This window comes from Lissotriton helveticus, chromosome 6 (assembly GCF_964261635.1).
Source record: "Lissotriton helveticus chromosome 6, aLisHel1.1, whole genome shotgun sequence".
NCBI classification, from domain to species: domain Eukaryota; kingdom Metazoa; phylum Chordata; class Amphibia; order Caudata; family Salamandridae; genus Lissotriton; species Lissotriton helveticus.
This window is the reverse complement of record NC_136067.1, coordinates 942,528,003-942,545,197: the sequence shown is the minus strand read 5'-3', so window position 1 is coordinate 942,545,197 and position 17,195 is coordinate 942,528,003. Positions and strand designations below refer to the sequence as shown.

General features: G+C 43.1%; 1 protein-coding gene across 1 annotated transcript in view; it reads right to left on the bottom strand.

Moving 5' to 3' along the window:
• Positions 1 to 17,195, bottom strand: part of PLD5 (phospholipase D family member 5) — a 1,381,847-nt gene that overhangs the window by 471,669 nt on the left and 892,983 nt on the right. The window contains exon 6 of the mRNA XM_078646903.1: positions 1,994 to 2,191. Within this exon, the coding sequence (XP_078503029.1) occupies positions 1,994 to 2,191 (198 nt within the window). The remainder of the gene's footprint in view (positions 1 to 1,993; positions 2,192 to 17,195) is intronic.

The following is a 17,195-nucleotide window of genomic DNA, read 5'->3' as shown; positions in this document are numbered from 1 at the left end:
AATGCCCCAAAGACAACTTGAATTCCAAAGGAAATGTCCTACACGAACGTAAAGTCAGTCAACAAACCCAGATGAGAACTAGCTATATCTTTTTCGATGGTGCAGGTATTGGGGGTTGCTGAGCAGGGCTGGAAAGCTCCTGCGATAACCAATACACTGGAATAGGTTAAGGAGCAGAGAGGGAAGACATGCTTAAAGACACCAGGGAAGGATGGTTGGGCAAATAGAGGAGGAAAAATGGCTGTTAGATGGGAGGCAGAAAAGCTTTGTATTCTAGTAAGCCTGCAACTTTTGGGAATCTTCATTGCCAATATCACCTCTTGAAGGCCCTAAGAGAGAACCTGCTGACCAGAAATCACCTGCTCCTAATTTCCGGAAAAGCTGCTATTTAACATACTGAGGGGGCGGGGTTGGGGTTCTATTGGGATTCCATCGAAGGCTCAGGGATTTCAAGGCCAAATGCTACCACACCTGCTATCCCTAAATGTCTCCTGGCTATAATCCAGGAGCTATATAGCTATAATTGGGCCCAGTTTATTTTGGATATGGGGGGGACCCTTGGGCCAGGATTTTTTTGGATATGAAGGGGACCCTGTCGCAGAAGATTTTAATGTGAAACAGGTTAAGATAAGGGTGCGTTTTGGCTCCCTTACTTTTCTCCCTATTCATAGCTGACCTACCGTTGGTTCTGGGTGCAGCTCGGGGTGCCAGTCCAAAGCTTGATAGGAAACACACCGCATGCTTACTTTATGCAGACTACCTTGCAATCGTCGACCAAACTGAGATAGGCCTACAAACAAAGTTGAACGTGTTTAGTGAATATTGCTGATCCAAAAAACTTGTAATAAATATGGAAAAAACTAAGGTTTTGAGCTTTGGTAAAAAAACGGCAATGATTTCTTATGTGGCAGGCTGTGTGTGCTTGGTTGATGGTGTAGTGAGCTTCACCTGGTCGTAGAATGTATGTTGAAAATTAATAAAGCCCTGTTGCTGTATGTGATCCCTACTTATCACAGCTATCTTTACTGTGATGTGGGTGTGTTTTTATTTGTGGTCTCAAGTCCAACTGAGAACAAAACTTAAGTTAAGCTCTTACAAAAGTCTAACTTTACTACTCGTAAATGCCCTTTGTGAATACCAAAAGTCATAAAGTTATCAGTTTACCTTTGTGAATTGGGCCCTAGGAGTGTAGTTAAGACAGGGAAGATAGAGTTTAGATTGTTTAAAGGCGTGATTTTTTTTAGCTTAAGTCAGTTTTAGTATCATCGTAGGCCAGAGGAGACAACGGAGACAACTGTGTAAATTAAGCTTGATTAACAAAGGAAAAAAAATTATCAGTCATTTTTTGCCTAACTTTAAACAGTTTTCAGACTGACTTTATGCATAACAATCTTTCCCAAATGAAGACAGTAGTAGTCAGGATTAGATCCTCCTTCAATCTTGGATACTTTTTGGGTGCTTTTGTTACCCATTGCTATCAGAGACGTAGTATTTCTTTTAGAGTTGATGACTTAATCTTCCTCTTTATTGGTCCTAGTTGCCATTTTTAAAATCTCCTGATTATTCCTTTCCTATGTTTCCAAAGTGCCTTATTTTCCAAAAAGTATATATGTGCACCGTTCATTCTTTTCGCAGCTACGGCATCTTCTACAAAATAAATAGAAGCACAGATCAGTCACCGTGGACAACCACATGTTCTCAGGTGCCATTGATGTGTGTAATAATAAAATGGTACAGAAGCATGCAGCTGTGACTTGGGTAGGAAAGGAGTCTTTGTGGAGCCTCTGACAGAAACGCAAGAACACTTGCGGCCAAAAAATGGTATTTGTATAAAAAAAAGTCTAAAAAGTTTTTTTCGAAATATCTTCCGTCTTAACATTTAAAGGCACAACCACATACATCTGTAATTTACATGATCAATATCACCTTTATCACATGCCTTGTCAATAACAATATGATAAGATGCTAAATATATTTTCTAGAATTCACTTACCGACACAAACACGTTCACTTCCGTTTCATTCAATTGCAATTTCAAGGCAGTTTCAGTACCAAACAGACCATAAAGTCTGCGAGACCAAGTCTGTGGGACGATGTCTTTGTATTTTAATGAGCTGTATAAGGCAAATATTCTTTGTAGATCCAGAACCAGGCAGCTGCAGTTGTATAAGATGACGCCGAGTTCCTTCATCTGCAAAATGAAAGTGTAGAATTTTAAATTAACACGCGCTACGTTAAAGATGCACATATAGAATATTTTAAGAAGCCTGTACTGAATTATCAGCCTATTCTGGTGGGCCTATTCTCATTCACAGTAGTAAATCTATACTCAGATTATTAAATTCATAAATTCTATTTGGAATCTGTGTGGAAAGCTGTGACTGACTCTGGTTTCCAAAGCGGAGTCCATGTGTGGAAATGGGCATTTTTTTCTTTCTTTGTTTCTGTTCAGGGAAAAATGTTTTCCCTATGGAGAAACCCCTTCCCCTATACCCCTGCCAAAGTTTAAGGTGGGGAGGTTCAATTTCCCTTTCCACCTACGACAAGGGTATAACACCTGTTCCTTGCTGCAGTACATCTCTGCCTCTTTCCCGGCTGAAAAGGGAAAGTGAGAAGTTCGTAAATACCCACAGACCTACTAGTCTGTGGATGTTCACAAACATCAAAGGTTTACCACAGCTTGGAGCACCCTCAATCCCACACCTTGAGTGGGATTCATGGGTGTGGATATATCTTGAATTGAGGCAGAGATCTTTGCAAAAGTAAATGGGCAAAATCTCGTTTTGAATTCCTTCAGGCTGCACAGAGGTAAAGTTGGTTGCAAACTTAAGTTCATGGCCAAATTTATCATAGTGAACAGGTCCCAGTGAGAGGAATATATGCCAAAAATTACAGTTAAGGATTTGGGCAATGGCAGGGCCAGCCTCTACGCTTCTACAATTTATGCACAATTGTGAAATTGTAGCCATATATATATTAAAAAAATCACATGTTGTATCAAAATAATAGGTCATGCTATCAGGAAAAACACATGTAGGTAATATGCCTAAACATTCAAAATTTTGATCCAAACTGTTATGCACAGGCATCTCCTCTTTGAAATGCCTGCAGAATGTCTAGCATTAGTCAACTTGTAAGACATGTTGCCAAAGGTGGTGCACCTTCTACTATGGCAGTCCTTCCTTGCTAAATATTGACATTTTAAAGGACTATTCCCAATTTGAGCTTCTTAAAAAAAGGAATCAATTGTTCAATTATTCACACTATTTATCACCCACTTCAGTCGAAATTACAGTTTTGCAGAACACTACCAAACAAAATAAGTAATTTACAATAGTTTGTTAGGTCTGTCCTTAACAACACAGATGTCAGTGCTTTAAAATAAAATAGAGTGGGCTTTAGATTTAGTTGGAAGTATTTCTCCCCTCTCACCTGATGCTACAGGTGGGAAAAATCCTTTACCATGCAGTCATTATAACGATCTTCCTTAACAATGCAGTCACTACCCCGACTGCGACATTACCACGCATTCCTTTACCACGAACGTTGTTACATCGATTTGAATTAGAGGGCATGTTGTTGGACTGGTGTTGGATTTTATGTCTGACACATTTCCGACTGTTGCGTACACTGGATTTGGAATAGCAAGTTATATTATTCCAAAATCCAGCACCCCTCTAAAGCAAGTCGTTGTAAAGACATGAGTGGGAAAGGAACGTGTGGTAACATCGAAGTCAGGATAGAGACTGCGTTGTAAAGGCATGCGTGGTAAATGCATGCAGGGTTCTGTCATTCATCCCTATAGGCTGCTTCGTGTATCATTCTGTCTCCTATGGACTGCTTGCACTGTAATGCATGCACAACTATTTTACATTGCAAAAATAGACTGATTCATGACACACTAAAGGATTTATCTCAGTAATGCATTATATATATTATGCAATTTTTTTAAATCTATTTCTGTACTGCAAACTATTTCACTCTGGATTCAATATGCAAGCCAGGTCAATTGGCTTTGTCAATGCTTATTTCTTCAGTCACTGTCTGATGGTAGGGGTAGGCAAAGCTTTTAGTACGTAAGAAATTTCTTGTTGGGCTTGTTTGCAGTTTCCCACTTTTCCTACATCTACACCCTGACATAGTTTTTCCATACAAACAGATTTTTTTTCTTGTTAGTGCCAATTAATGCAGAACATTAAATTGACTTTAAAACTGTTTTCCTTGCTACTTTGAAACTGAATTGATGTTAGAGAACTTTTTTTCTCGAAACAACTTCAAAGGGGTTCTAACGTCTTAATTTTAAAGTGAAAATCCACATGCACAAAACCTTCCATAATATAGATATTCAGGTATTATTCACAAAAATAAAGGAAATTCATTGAGAAAACTTTGTAAATTTACACACTCCAGTTAATAGTAGATCAACAAAGCAGTGAGAGATATTTGATAAGGGTGATAGCGGAGATCTGGTCCACAGGCAGACGGATATTCTTATAATAACATCACCAGCTTTGACAAACCACTACATATTTTAAATATATGTCCTGCTGGTAATTTTGCCAACAGTAATTCGGGCATTTCCAAAACATTATACAGGGACAGTCTATCACTGAGAAGATAAGATTTATCATCCAATAAACTCTACTAGCAGCTCTTTCTCTATGTATGCCACACCATGTTTCAATTCCCAACTTTTTTTTGCCTATTATCCAATTTGTTATGGTCATTGCCCAGTCCTCACTGTACATTCTCTTGGAGGTATCATTTTAACAGGAGAAGCAAGTACCAACCAGCAGAAGCATCCTTCTGGAGTAGAGTGCCATGAAACAAGGTTTGTCTGTAGAAGGATAGAAGTAACACAAGAGGATTTGTCTTTAATAAAAATGGGAGGAATGCAGAAACTTCTAAGAATTTCCTGGCGTTCCATGCTGAAATCTGTGTATGACCTGCAGGGCAAAATGGGGATAATCAGCCCCATTTGTAACAACTGGGCTATCTTCATTGATGTCCTGGGACCTCTATACTGAAGAGCCCTTATCTGGGAACCAAGTACCCCTTTTTAGCACCTGACTTTCAAGGCTGGAAGTCAGAGGAGTCAAAACACTTAATAAATCACTGTCCAGTACATTTGACATAAATTGCCTTTTCGTCCTGGTAAAATTGGCTCTCACAATAGATTCAGGAGAGTCATATAATTCTCGCTGACCCATTTCAGTGAATGCTGATTTGATATACTTTAACCAAGGGATTTTTCTTGCCCACTCCAGATTCATACAATCTCTCAGAATCACTTGGTTAAGCCGAGTCTCCATATTTAGCCAAATCGAAATCCATCTTAGTATGGGTCGGAACACTAGTTGGTCAAAAATGTATCCAATGCCTAATTCATCATTTATGCTATGAGAGGGGGTGGATTGAGGTAAGAATAACAAATGCTTAAAGAATTGGCTACTACTTGCAATTCTGGGGCATCTATGTAACCCCAAATGTCACTACCATAACTTACTGTTGAAATACATTTAGTTGGGTACATTTTAATAAGCGCCTTCATGGGCTTGTTACCCATTCATTAGGTGAATTCAAAATGTGCTCATACAGTACTGGCCATCAAGTTTCTTTTCACAACAAGAAGCAGAGTCCATGACCCCTTACCATCAAATACAACACCCAGAGATATAAAGACATCCACCCTGGTGATTTCACAATGTTCTAAAATATATTTCCTCTTCTTAGTTTGCCTTAGTCCAACAATCATAATGTGGGTTTTTTATAATTAGTACTCAAGTCTAAATTCTTCTGAGAGTCATAAATTCTGGTATCCAAGAGATGTAGAGTGGCACTTTCCTTTCGGGCAGATACTTTAGAGTCTCTACCCCTGCTTTTTTGTCTAAAGAACACCCCATTGAACAGGGTGTGCCCCAAGGGTCAGCTCTGAGCCCTGCCCTGTTCAATGTATATGTTTAACCCTTGGCAGAAATAGCTAGAAAACATGGTCTCTCACTAGTAACATATGCCGATGATACCCAGTTGGTGGTGTCACTGGACAATGAAAACGGCCTTAGTGCACAACATTTTAAGCAGACACTTATTGACATCACCTGGATGACAACAAACTGTCTCCAGCTGAACGCTGGAAAAATGGAAGTGTTACTGGTGGGAAAAGAAACAACGACCTGGGGAAGCAATTGGTGGCCAGAAATTCTCGACCAACCTCCCGAATGTAGAGACCACGTAAGAAACTTGGGAGTCTGGATGGACAACGAGCTGTCTTTCACTCTCCATACCAAAAGGGTAGCAGCTACCTGTTTTGGTATCTTACGCAACCTTAGACCCATCCTTAAGTTCTTTGACCACCAAACCCGCCAAATTGTGGTGCAGTCAGCAATCCTGTCAAGACTAGACTACGCCAGCTCTCTCTTGTTAGGGGCAAACGTAGCAGAGAAAGCGAGGCTCTAGCGAGTTCAGAACGCTGCAGCGAGAGCGCTAACCGGTATCCCACGATACAAGTCAGTGTCTACTGTCCTTTTGAAACTTCATTGGCTTCCTGTTGAAAAAAGGATCCATTACAAAACCCTTTGTTTGGCGTTCAAAATCCTTAAAACTGCCTCTCCCCCCATGCTAAGTTCCCTCCTCACATCGTACGTTCCCCGACGTTCGCTGCGTTCAGAAGGACAGAACCTGGCAGTAGTACCCCGCTTCAAACTGGCAAGAATGGGCGGTAGGTCATTTAGACACCTCGCCGCAAGACTTTGGAATGGACTCCCTATCCATATTCGAAAAATTGAAGAACTTCTACCTTTCAGGAAAGCGATTAAAACCTACCTTTTCTGCTAATGTTCAACGACCTCACCGTGACAGAACTATCACCCTTTACTGACATACTTCTTACAGCAAGCGCCGGGACGCCCCTTGGCTGGGGCAGCTGTGCGCGGTACAAGTTCATTTAACATTAACATTAACTTTCAAATTCTAAATAATGCTCTTCTCTACTTATGGAAGGTTGTAATGCTACTCCTAGGTGCCACCCCAATACAGACAACTTTTCGCCATAGTGCTCTGCCTCCTTGGAGCACTGCACCAAATATGCAGAATTTTCTTGGCCTGCCTTATGGGCATTCCACCAGAACCTTGGTGATTCCCTTGATGCTGCAGTGAGCCTTGCACCTTTTGTTTTCCAAGTAAAATGCACTCTTTTTGCTTCTTTCTTTTTTTCTAACCGGTACCCAGTTCCTCATGTGGTCTACCAGCACTTGGTACTGATGTGTCTGCGTGTTAGGGTAAGCCCATGTGGCCAGCCTAGTTTGCTCCAATTTGGCTTTTATACTGCCTCATGTGGTCTACCAGCACTTGGTACTGATGTGTCTGCGTGTTAGGGTAAGCCCATGTGGCCAGCCTAGTTTGCTCCAATTTGGCTTTTATACTGCCTGCTTTGAAGCCGGGAACTGCATTTCTTCCAGCTGCCTTGTGACAGCACAGATGGAAAAACGGACCGTGGTGTGCTCCCCATCCCACAGACACATGCACGGAGAATAAGAGAGGTACATCTCTTTCAGTAGCTGCTGCCATCAGGGAAAAATGATGGGCGGGGGAATGGGGAGTACGACAATAACAACAAAAATAACTTACCTGTTGATTGCTACGTCTCCACTCTTCTACGCCTCTGGCTCAACTGCAACACTGGATCCCAGACTCCCCTATGGCCAATCTAGACGTTGCTCTCATGCTTTTGGCAGTATGAGAGAAGCACAGTGATTGGCCTGAGCAGGCTGGATTTGTGCTCCCAGAGAGATTGGGAGCCTGTGCCTCAAACCCAGCAGCACAGCTCAGTTTGGAGACATCTCAGGGCGAATGTTGGTTTGACTGACCTAAGACAGCATCCAAACCCACATGCGCACTTGCAGCAGTGCCAACCACTCCTCCTCAATGCCTGTCATCACAGTGGCCCCACCCCCAAGACTCTGCCCTGTAAAGAAAAACAAAATGATAATTAACTTGTTTGATTATCATTTTATTTTTCTAGTTTTCCATCTGCTGGCGAGGGAGCGACACTGCTCCGCCATAACGGAGGAGCCACCGCTGACCTCCCTAAGCCCGGACATCTAGTGCCGCTTTCACCCCACAGACTAATATTTCACTAGGACTCTGGCCTCTTACCCCCAACATCGCAAGAGCAGACTTTATTTTAAAAGGGGACAATGGGAGTTAGCCCTCAAAACCATTTTACCCTACCTTACAGTGAGTGAGACTTAATCAGTCAGAATCCGTGCCACCTGCCAGTAATACTACCTTCCATTGGATCGTGCAAAGTGCCTGCCATACATACCTTAGATGTGAACACTAAATGCTGCTATCAATGGGAATATAGTGTCAGTGGAATTCCCCATCAATTAACATTAGGAAGTGGGTGGGCAGGGAGATCCACTTATGAATTGTGACCACAGTGTCTAAATAAAACGCCCAATTAGATTAGTCTTTTGTAACCTCTGCAGTGTTTCATGTGTAATGAAAGGCCTAAGCCTGTATATGGGATTAACACATTGTTGCTGTTTTGCCTAAACATCAGTATATCTTTGTAATCGATGCTTATCATCATACGTTGATCATTTCTATGAGCTCTGTGGGACAATGAAAGAATGGGTTATCATAATGAAGAAGATAAGGACAACTGTAAGTCATTAGGGAACTAGACTCAAGGAGTGTCTGAAATTTTAACACGGGCTGAGTAGTAAAAACAGGTATTGGATACTTACAGAGAGGAGTGAGGGATTTATAAAGGAAATCAAGATAATTAAACTGTACTACAAGGCACTTAAGAAAAAGAGTGAAGCAATTAGAAAGCAAAGAATGACACTTGACAAAGGAAAAGGCAAAATACAGAGGAGAGGTAATTTGTGAGTGCATTAACAGTACACACATCAACTATTAATGTCTTATCACGCTATATTTAATTAAATAACCTTCAATAAAAATGTTCACAGGTATCAATTAAGCATATCTTTCAATTTAATTTACAAATGAGATAAGTCGAGACTTCTTGGAGGAAATTGCTGTTCTACTTTGCCTGAATGCTTGTCCATTAGCCGGAATGTTTACCTGCTACTTGCATTACAGAGTTCAGACGGGGCCTTTTGAATGCCGCCATGCATGTGAAGACCAGTCGAGAGAAGTGCTTAATTTGAGTCAGTGGTTTCCGGTGCTCGGAACCGGTACTAAATTGTCAACACTGGCACTCACGACAGTCTGCCAAAAGGTGGCACTGTCTGGCTAATTTAGAAATGACCACAACAACTGTTAATTATTAATTCAATATACATTAAAAATTACTGTTACCTGCCGCCCAATCCATTCTTATAGCTTTGGGGACCTGAAAGAATTTTAATTTTCACACTTTCTAGGGTGTGATGTTTAATAGTTGTGTTGTTACTATCATTGGCAATGCTAAATTGTATTGAAACTGCAGCTGACTATACGTTTAGCACCTCAATCACAGTGTCCACAAAATATTAATGTCCTGTGCCAAAAGCCTCCGAGACTCGCTCCAGTTTGCTCCAGTTTGGTCCCACTGGTAATCCAGAGACAAGAGTTGAAGACTAGTGGAGACAGCACCAGGGGTGAAGTCACAGTAACCAATAGGATATTTTCAAGTCTCTTTTATTCTTCTTTGTGTTAAAACAACAGGACAACAGCCAACGCGTTTCGCTCCATATATAGGAACTTCATCAGGGCAGAGAGAATCTTGTATGGATCACATCCCACTTTGAGTATCAGGGCGATAGTCAACCCCTCGATATGAACGGTGTAGGGTCTGATTCCGACCAGAGTGTGTAAGTGACCCTAAATAATGTCAGTGCCGTATTTACATTAAAGTCAATTAACTGTGGTGGTTACCACCAAGATATCTAACAGGAATTCAACACGATTAGAAGGATCAGAGAAAGAGGCGTTCAGCCAAACAGATTTGTAACTGTGTTTTAATGTCCTCACCCCCAGAAATAATGTGGTTACTGACAAGTACCACCTGACAGCTGTCTTTTGGAATAGTAATAGGTACAACAGAGCTAGTCGCAATGATGAGCAGCTGCCCGCCACTCCCCAGAACAAGTGAAGTTGTAATATACTTCAGTTGCGCAATCGCAGATGCCTTGTATCTCGGCGGCCATAAATACGGCGAAACCCGCAGTAGAACGGAGCAGAAAGAGGAAATTGCTGTTCCACTTTGCCTGAATGCCAGTCCATTAGCCAGAATGTTTACCTGCTACCTGCATTACAGAGTTCAGATGGGCCTTTCGAATGCAGCCATGCATTTGAAGACCAGCCGAGAACAGTGCTTAATTTAAGTCAGTGGTTTCCCGTGCTCGGCACCGGTACTAAATTGTCAACACTGGCACTCACGACAGTCTGCCAAAAGGTGGCACTGTCTGGCTAATTTAGAAATGACCACAACAACTGTCAATTAATAATTCAATATACATTAAAAATTACTGTTACCTGCCACCCAAGCCATTCTTACAGCTTTGGGGACCTGAAAAAATTTAAATTTTCACACTTTTTAGGGTGTGATGTTTAGTAGTTGCGTTGTTACTATCATTGGCAATGCTGGCAGGGGCAAATGTGTGGTGCAAGCTGCAGTGGCCTGCTGACGAGAGCCCTGGCAGTTATTGTGTTTACAAATTAGGCACTGGCCTAGAGAGAGGGAGTGATGGCATGGAAGGACTAACAGTCTCAGATTCACCTTTCGACAACTGCCAGCCAGACACCCATTTATTGCGTGTCATCTTGTGGGGAGAGGTCCCTACTGTTATAACTGCAGGGACATACTTTAGCCTTGCACGGGAGAGAGACTTTGGGTGGTAATATCTGCAGCCATCCAAGGACCAGATTAGGCTGAAAAGGGAGCTCCGTTCCTTTCACTTTCCAGACTCTCTACCTACATTAGAAGTCTCTGAGCAACCAGTGAGGAGTGTGGGCTTGAAACGTGGTGGTGCATTATGTGTGGCGATATGGGTCCGGAGTACGTCAGACGGAGATGACATGACAGCAAGCAAGACTTCTCACTGAAGTACGCTCGCTCCGCACGCCCTCCGAGGGAGCCACCGAGCCCTTAATTAAGAGTTATAGGTACAACTAACCCATAACAGTTCAGCGCACTTCTTGACGCCCTAAGAAGAAAGGGTAAGTGCAATTACTTACCTTCGCAGGACACAAAATAGTGACCTGCCAATCCAGTCCTGAAGAAAGACTTCCGACTCGACTGCGCAACCATAGGGCTGAAATATGTTGACCGCTTGACCACCTATTTCCTGACGGAGGTGCTATAGATCAGTAGCCCTTCTAGTCATGCACCACAATTCTTTTAAATCTTGCCCCTGACTAAATAAATTTAAACCAGGGGCAAGGAGGTAATTTTAGCTCACTCCACTCTCACCCTCACTACTCCTGATCACCATCCCTGATCACTACTGCGAACAACCAGTTGGTCTCCCTCCTAGTGGAGGACAGCACATAGAAGACCCAATGATGATGCTTTACACGTAAGAAACAAAAGTGGACTACCAAGATATACCGCTACTACGAGTGCTACGTGAATGAGAGGTTTTTTTAGACGGTAAGAACCCCAGACCCTGGTAAAAACAGGACAAGTGACCCATTCACCCTTGATTACTTGATATGGGGCTGAGCCCAGAAAATCTTTGCTGGGCAAGGAATGGCAACCATAGGCTAAGTGCATGCTTAGGTTATTGAGGCACCTGGACTCTGCTCAATGCCCCCCTCACCCAGAGGAACGAGGGGCTATAGGGAATTTAAATAGGGATTTTAAATATGAGTGGTGACTACTCCTGGGATTCTTGGGTGCTTACTGTACCCAGTTCTCCTTTAAAATTAAATGAATCAAAGAAGAGAAAGCCACTATCCAAATGTAGGACGGAGACAAGAGTGGAAAACAACTTACATGTAAAAGAAAGAGACCTTGCAAAGGCCTACTCCATGAAATTCATGATTACATCTGTTACAAGAAAAACATGAGGGCAAAATGTAATCGCTATTTTGAAATAGTGGCACATGCCTAAGTTTTACTGGGTCCTTCAATGCATCAGTCATTGGTGAGAGGGAGAGAGCCAATCAGATGTTTGCAGATTCACTATTTCCTTAAAATAGCATGGGTTTCATTTTCTTTTTTACGGTGAATTAGTAGAGATCTAAACTCTATCTATCTTGGAAAAGCCTTCACCAGCGGTGAATTACAAAAACATTCCTCCAGCTTACCACCTGACCTTCAAGATTTAAAAATACTTTTTGAGAATTTATTAATTGATTAAATGAAGTTCCAACAAGATTGTGGTAGCAGACGAGTGATGGTGAACAAGCAATTGTGCCATTATCTCAGTGTAACCACAATGCACACTTATGATTGAGTATGATAAAGTGGCTTCAATATGAACTAGACGTGTGTGAAATAGTGATAACTGTACTGGGCCATTAGTAGACATCAAACAGTATATGATTAATATTATTTTTGTGTATGCCCTATCTCTTCCACTGCCCTTACCTTTAAAGGTATAGCGGGGAGTCTAACAAACGTTGTCCAGCAGTTACAGTTTTAAGAGCTGGTGAAAAGGATGTCTACCAAGGAACAATAAGTTGCGCAAATGTGGTGGGTACCCTCGATGTACCATACATCACCGAGCGAGTAATGAATCACCATGGCTGTATGCAATAATCAAAATTTACCAAACACCTGGTATTACTCCATTTTTAGTTATGCCAATGAATGTCCTGTTGTCAGGATCCTAAGAGGATAAATGCATGCTTATATTTAAATAGCTGCATTGGTTAAATATCAAATGGAGGGGATTAAAGCTCCCACCAAGAGACATGGGGGATGTACATTAAGGTGCATGGGTTGTGTACCCTTTAGATGGAGACCAAAATGATTGCATAATAATTACTTGTAAAATATGTATCTAGGAAAAATTATTTTGTATTGTTTATGTGGGTCGATTGGGGAACATATCAGAATTTCCCTTTGACTACACTTAGACTCCTCTGTCACAAAGAAATCGGCTGGAATTCAATAAAGTAAAGACACAGCCTATTTTTCTTTCCTCAAAATACTAGTGAAAACATTACTCTAGATCTATAATTTTGCAATGTCTGTGTGGGTCAGTTACTGAAAGTATAGGTACTATTGTATTTCCCTTTGACTACACTTAGATTCCTGTGTTACAAAGAGAGAGACTGGATCTCAATAAAATAACAGTTGACCATATGGGTTGTGCTGTCATGACTCCTTCTTCTCCCCAGGAATATTGCTTTGATACTAGCAGTAGAGGCGTCCCATTGGATCACTGCATTTGTCTCTCTGCGGGTGTATCTAAGGAGACTCTGGACAAATTGAAAAAGAGCCAAAACCATGCTGCTTTACTCATATGTGTGTAAAGACGCGACAATCACAACACGTCTACATCAAATCTTTCACCTGGGTTTCAGTCAAGAAGAGGGCATATTATAAGACCCTTTGCACAAGTCCCTCCAAGTTGGTGCCCCATTTTAATTCACCACAGTCTTTCACCCCTCCCAGCTTCCCAGACCTCCATGAACGTAAATTCTGTATGGTCACTCAAGATTACCTTACTGCACACTATGTGACCTTGCCCATAACGTTAATATTTTCAAGATCAGTTACTGTATCTGGCCACTGACTCGAGGCTTTCCACTGTCCTATATTTGCAAGGATGCGATGTATGGATTGGACTTTGAGATAATTGGCCACCATGTCAGCATCGTTTATAGCTTTGCATCATAGACTACATACCTTCAGAAAGTCTGTGACCCTGCCTTATCATGCTAAATGTGACTCCCACCTATACCGCTAGGACTTTGATGCAGTATTTTTCAAATATGCAGCCCTTCACAAAAAACTCAAATAAACAAATGAATAAAAATATGTTCTGTATCTCAAATAACACAAGAAATCCTAACTCAGAAAAACAAAGAAACTGTGAAGCTTATAACCAATTCCATTCATCTCTACAAATTATCAATGGCTGCTATTGGCAAACCGAATGATATCCAAAAGCAAAATATATTAATGATAGAATCACAGTTGCCAGTATTGACCCGACTGAGGGACTCAAATAAACCAATCAATTTCCCAAAACAATCCTACTAAACTATTTTATCATGAGGATATAGCAGGCCATTAAGGAAGCTCATGGGCACAAACGAAGAAAGTAAGAGAAGGTTATAAAAGACTAAGGGCCTGATGTAGGTAATCTCATTTTACCGGTTCATAAATACCGAATCATACCGAATCGGTATTTATGAACCGGTAAACTGTATGTAGCTAAAAACTCGGTAATAAATACCGATTCGGTAACAGTCGGAATCCTGACTCGGTAAATACCAATTCGGTAATCTCCTAATCGGTAATCACCAAATCGGTATCACCCATTCAACCCTATGGGCCTCCTGGCCCATAGGAATGAATGGGAGATACCGATTCGGAGAATACCGAATCGGTAAATACCGATCTCGAAAATTCGAATGGAAGACATGTGAGCCAGTCAACCAATCAGGGACACCAACCACACCCCACAACCAAGCAACTGTGAAATCAACCAATCAGATGCAAGTACCACACCCAGTACCTGGAGTTGGCCACACCCATGCAGGTGCAGAGCCACAGATCTGTGTGGAGAGCTGGAGGGGAGACAGAGTAGCAGGCTGCACTGAGTCCAGGAGAGCATCACCATGGAGTCCCAGGAAGGCCAGAAGGAGGGTGTGGACAGAAAAAGAAAGCTGAAATTCAGCACAACTGAGCTCCAGGTGCTGGTGGAGGAGGTAGTGCAGCATTACAGCCAGCTTTGTGGGAGACAGTCCCTGCAAGTAGCAGAGTCTGTAAAGAGAAACACCTGGCTGGCGATCCAGAGCAAAGTAAATGCCCTAGGAGTCACACATCGTGAAATTGATGGCATCAAGAAAAGGTGGTATGATCTGAGAATCACCACCAAAAAGAAGATCGCCACCCAGAGGAAGGAATCCGCAGCCACAGGTGGGGGGAGAGCCGTGCACCAAGCCTCACTGAACTGGAGCAGCTTGTGGAATCCACCATGGAGCCTGAGAGCATACACGGGATTGGGGATGCTGACAGCTCAGCCAGAGCTGCAAGAAAGAAAGGTAAGATGCAGGGACATGTACCCCACCCATTCCCTGGCCCCTTCCCCTATGTGGGTGACTCACTCACAATCCAGAACACATGACAGTAGTCACCAGCAATGCATCATGGTATTCATAGTCATAGGAACATTCATCAAAGCAGCCAACACTGAACACTGCATGCCATGCCACACTCCCCATACACAAGCAGTTGAGGCATATGATATTGTGTGTTAGGAATTTGTGTGATGAAAACACACAGCTGATCATTGTCCATGTCTGCCCACAGGAGAGTCATCGCGCGGTGCAGCGCAGGGAGGGGAGTCAAGTGCACCAGCAACGGCTGAGAGGGAGAAGCCCACAGACACAGCAGGACCTAGCACTGTCCCTGAGGACACTTCCACAATGCACGCACCCACAGCAATGGAGCAAGACACCACTGCACAGCCACTGTCACCCTGCTGTTTGAGACACAGACTCCGGCAGCACCTGCAGGTGCCACAACACCAAGCTCAGGGTCCTCTGTGCATGTGAGGCCAAGGAGGCAGGACGTACCACCATTCAGGATCCTGGAAATCTCTGATGAGGAAGAGGTGGAGGCTCACAGACATAGCACTCTATCACTGGCTGGCAACGCAGGGCAACAGGGGTCATTAGGATCTGGCCGTGCAAGTGACCGTGGCCGTAGGGCACGTGAGCGAGACGAGGGGCAGAATATGCAGGGAGTCTTTGCTGGTTTGGAAACCACTATGGTTAAGATCCAGCGCATGGCAGGCCAAAGGGATCATGGCAGTGCACAGACAGGTGCACATCCTGAACAGCAGGATGTCAAACATTGATCGGGGGAAATGCGCCATGGCCCTAGGAATGGAGTCCATGGCCAAAGGAATTGAGTCCATGGCAGAGGGGGTGAGGGACATGGGTGTGCGCATGGGTTCCCTCTGTGACAGGCTGGAGATTGACCAGACAGAAAGGCGCAGGAATAGGCGCGAAGTCAAGCAGCTGAATCAGTCAATCAACCGTCTGGCAACTGCAACCACACTGCTATGCCGCCGGTCAGTGAACATGCAGATTGACATTGTGCACTGCTGCAGTGACTTGTCCAGGGGGATGGGGAGAGAGACCTCTGCTATGGAGGTACTGCTGACACAGCAGACAGCCACTGCTGGTAACACGTGTGTTGGGGACACAGAGGAGTCCACAAGCAGGAGTGAATCCAGCACGCCTGTACAGGATGTTCGTCGGAGCAGCAGACTCCATGCAGATGACACTGGCACCACTGCGCAGGTTGACCCCCTGCCCTGTGGCTCCCACAACATTATGCGTAAGCGCAAACATTAACAATTCATCCAGAACATAGGACAGGTCACAGTGAAGTGAACTTTGGCCACCCAGTGTGAAAAGTGGATTTTATTTAGTTGATGTGGTCTTGAATAGTGCAGTACTGCATATTAAAGTGAGTGCTTCAAGAACTGAACATGCCTGTGTTTCATCACTCTATTAAAAGTATCTGTTAGTGATTTCTGCGCGTCGCAGTCTACCATCTGTTGCTGGCGCTCCTTCTGCATTGTGATCGGCTTGTCCTGTCCCATCATCTATGTCCTCATGATATGTGAGTTCTATCTCTGTGCCCTCCTTGGCGGCAAGATTGTGCAGCATGGCGCAGGTCGCAATAATCTTGCAACCGATAATTGGCGTGTATTGCCGTGCACCTCCACTCTTATGGAGGCACCTAAATCTACTTTTCAGCAGTCCAAAGTGCGTTCCACCACGCAACGTGTTGTTCTGTGTGCCACGTTGTAACGCCTTTCGCTCCCGGTGGATGGATTCAGGTAGGGGGTGAGCACAAATGAACGCAGGGCATATGCACTGTCACCTGGGTGGAAAATGAAATTTTGATTAGTCACTTACTCATGATTGCTCCTTCTGCCTAGACTATCAGGGTGTCTCACACTTACTTACCTAGCAGGTATCCATCACCAAAATCACCAGCCACAAGGCGTCTGTATATCCTACTGTTCTGGAATATGTAGGAGTCG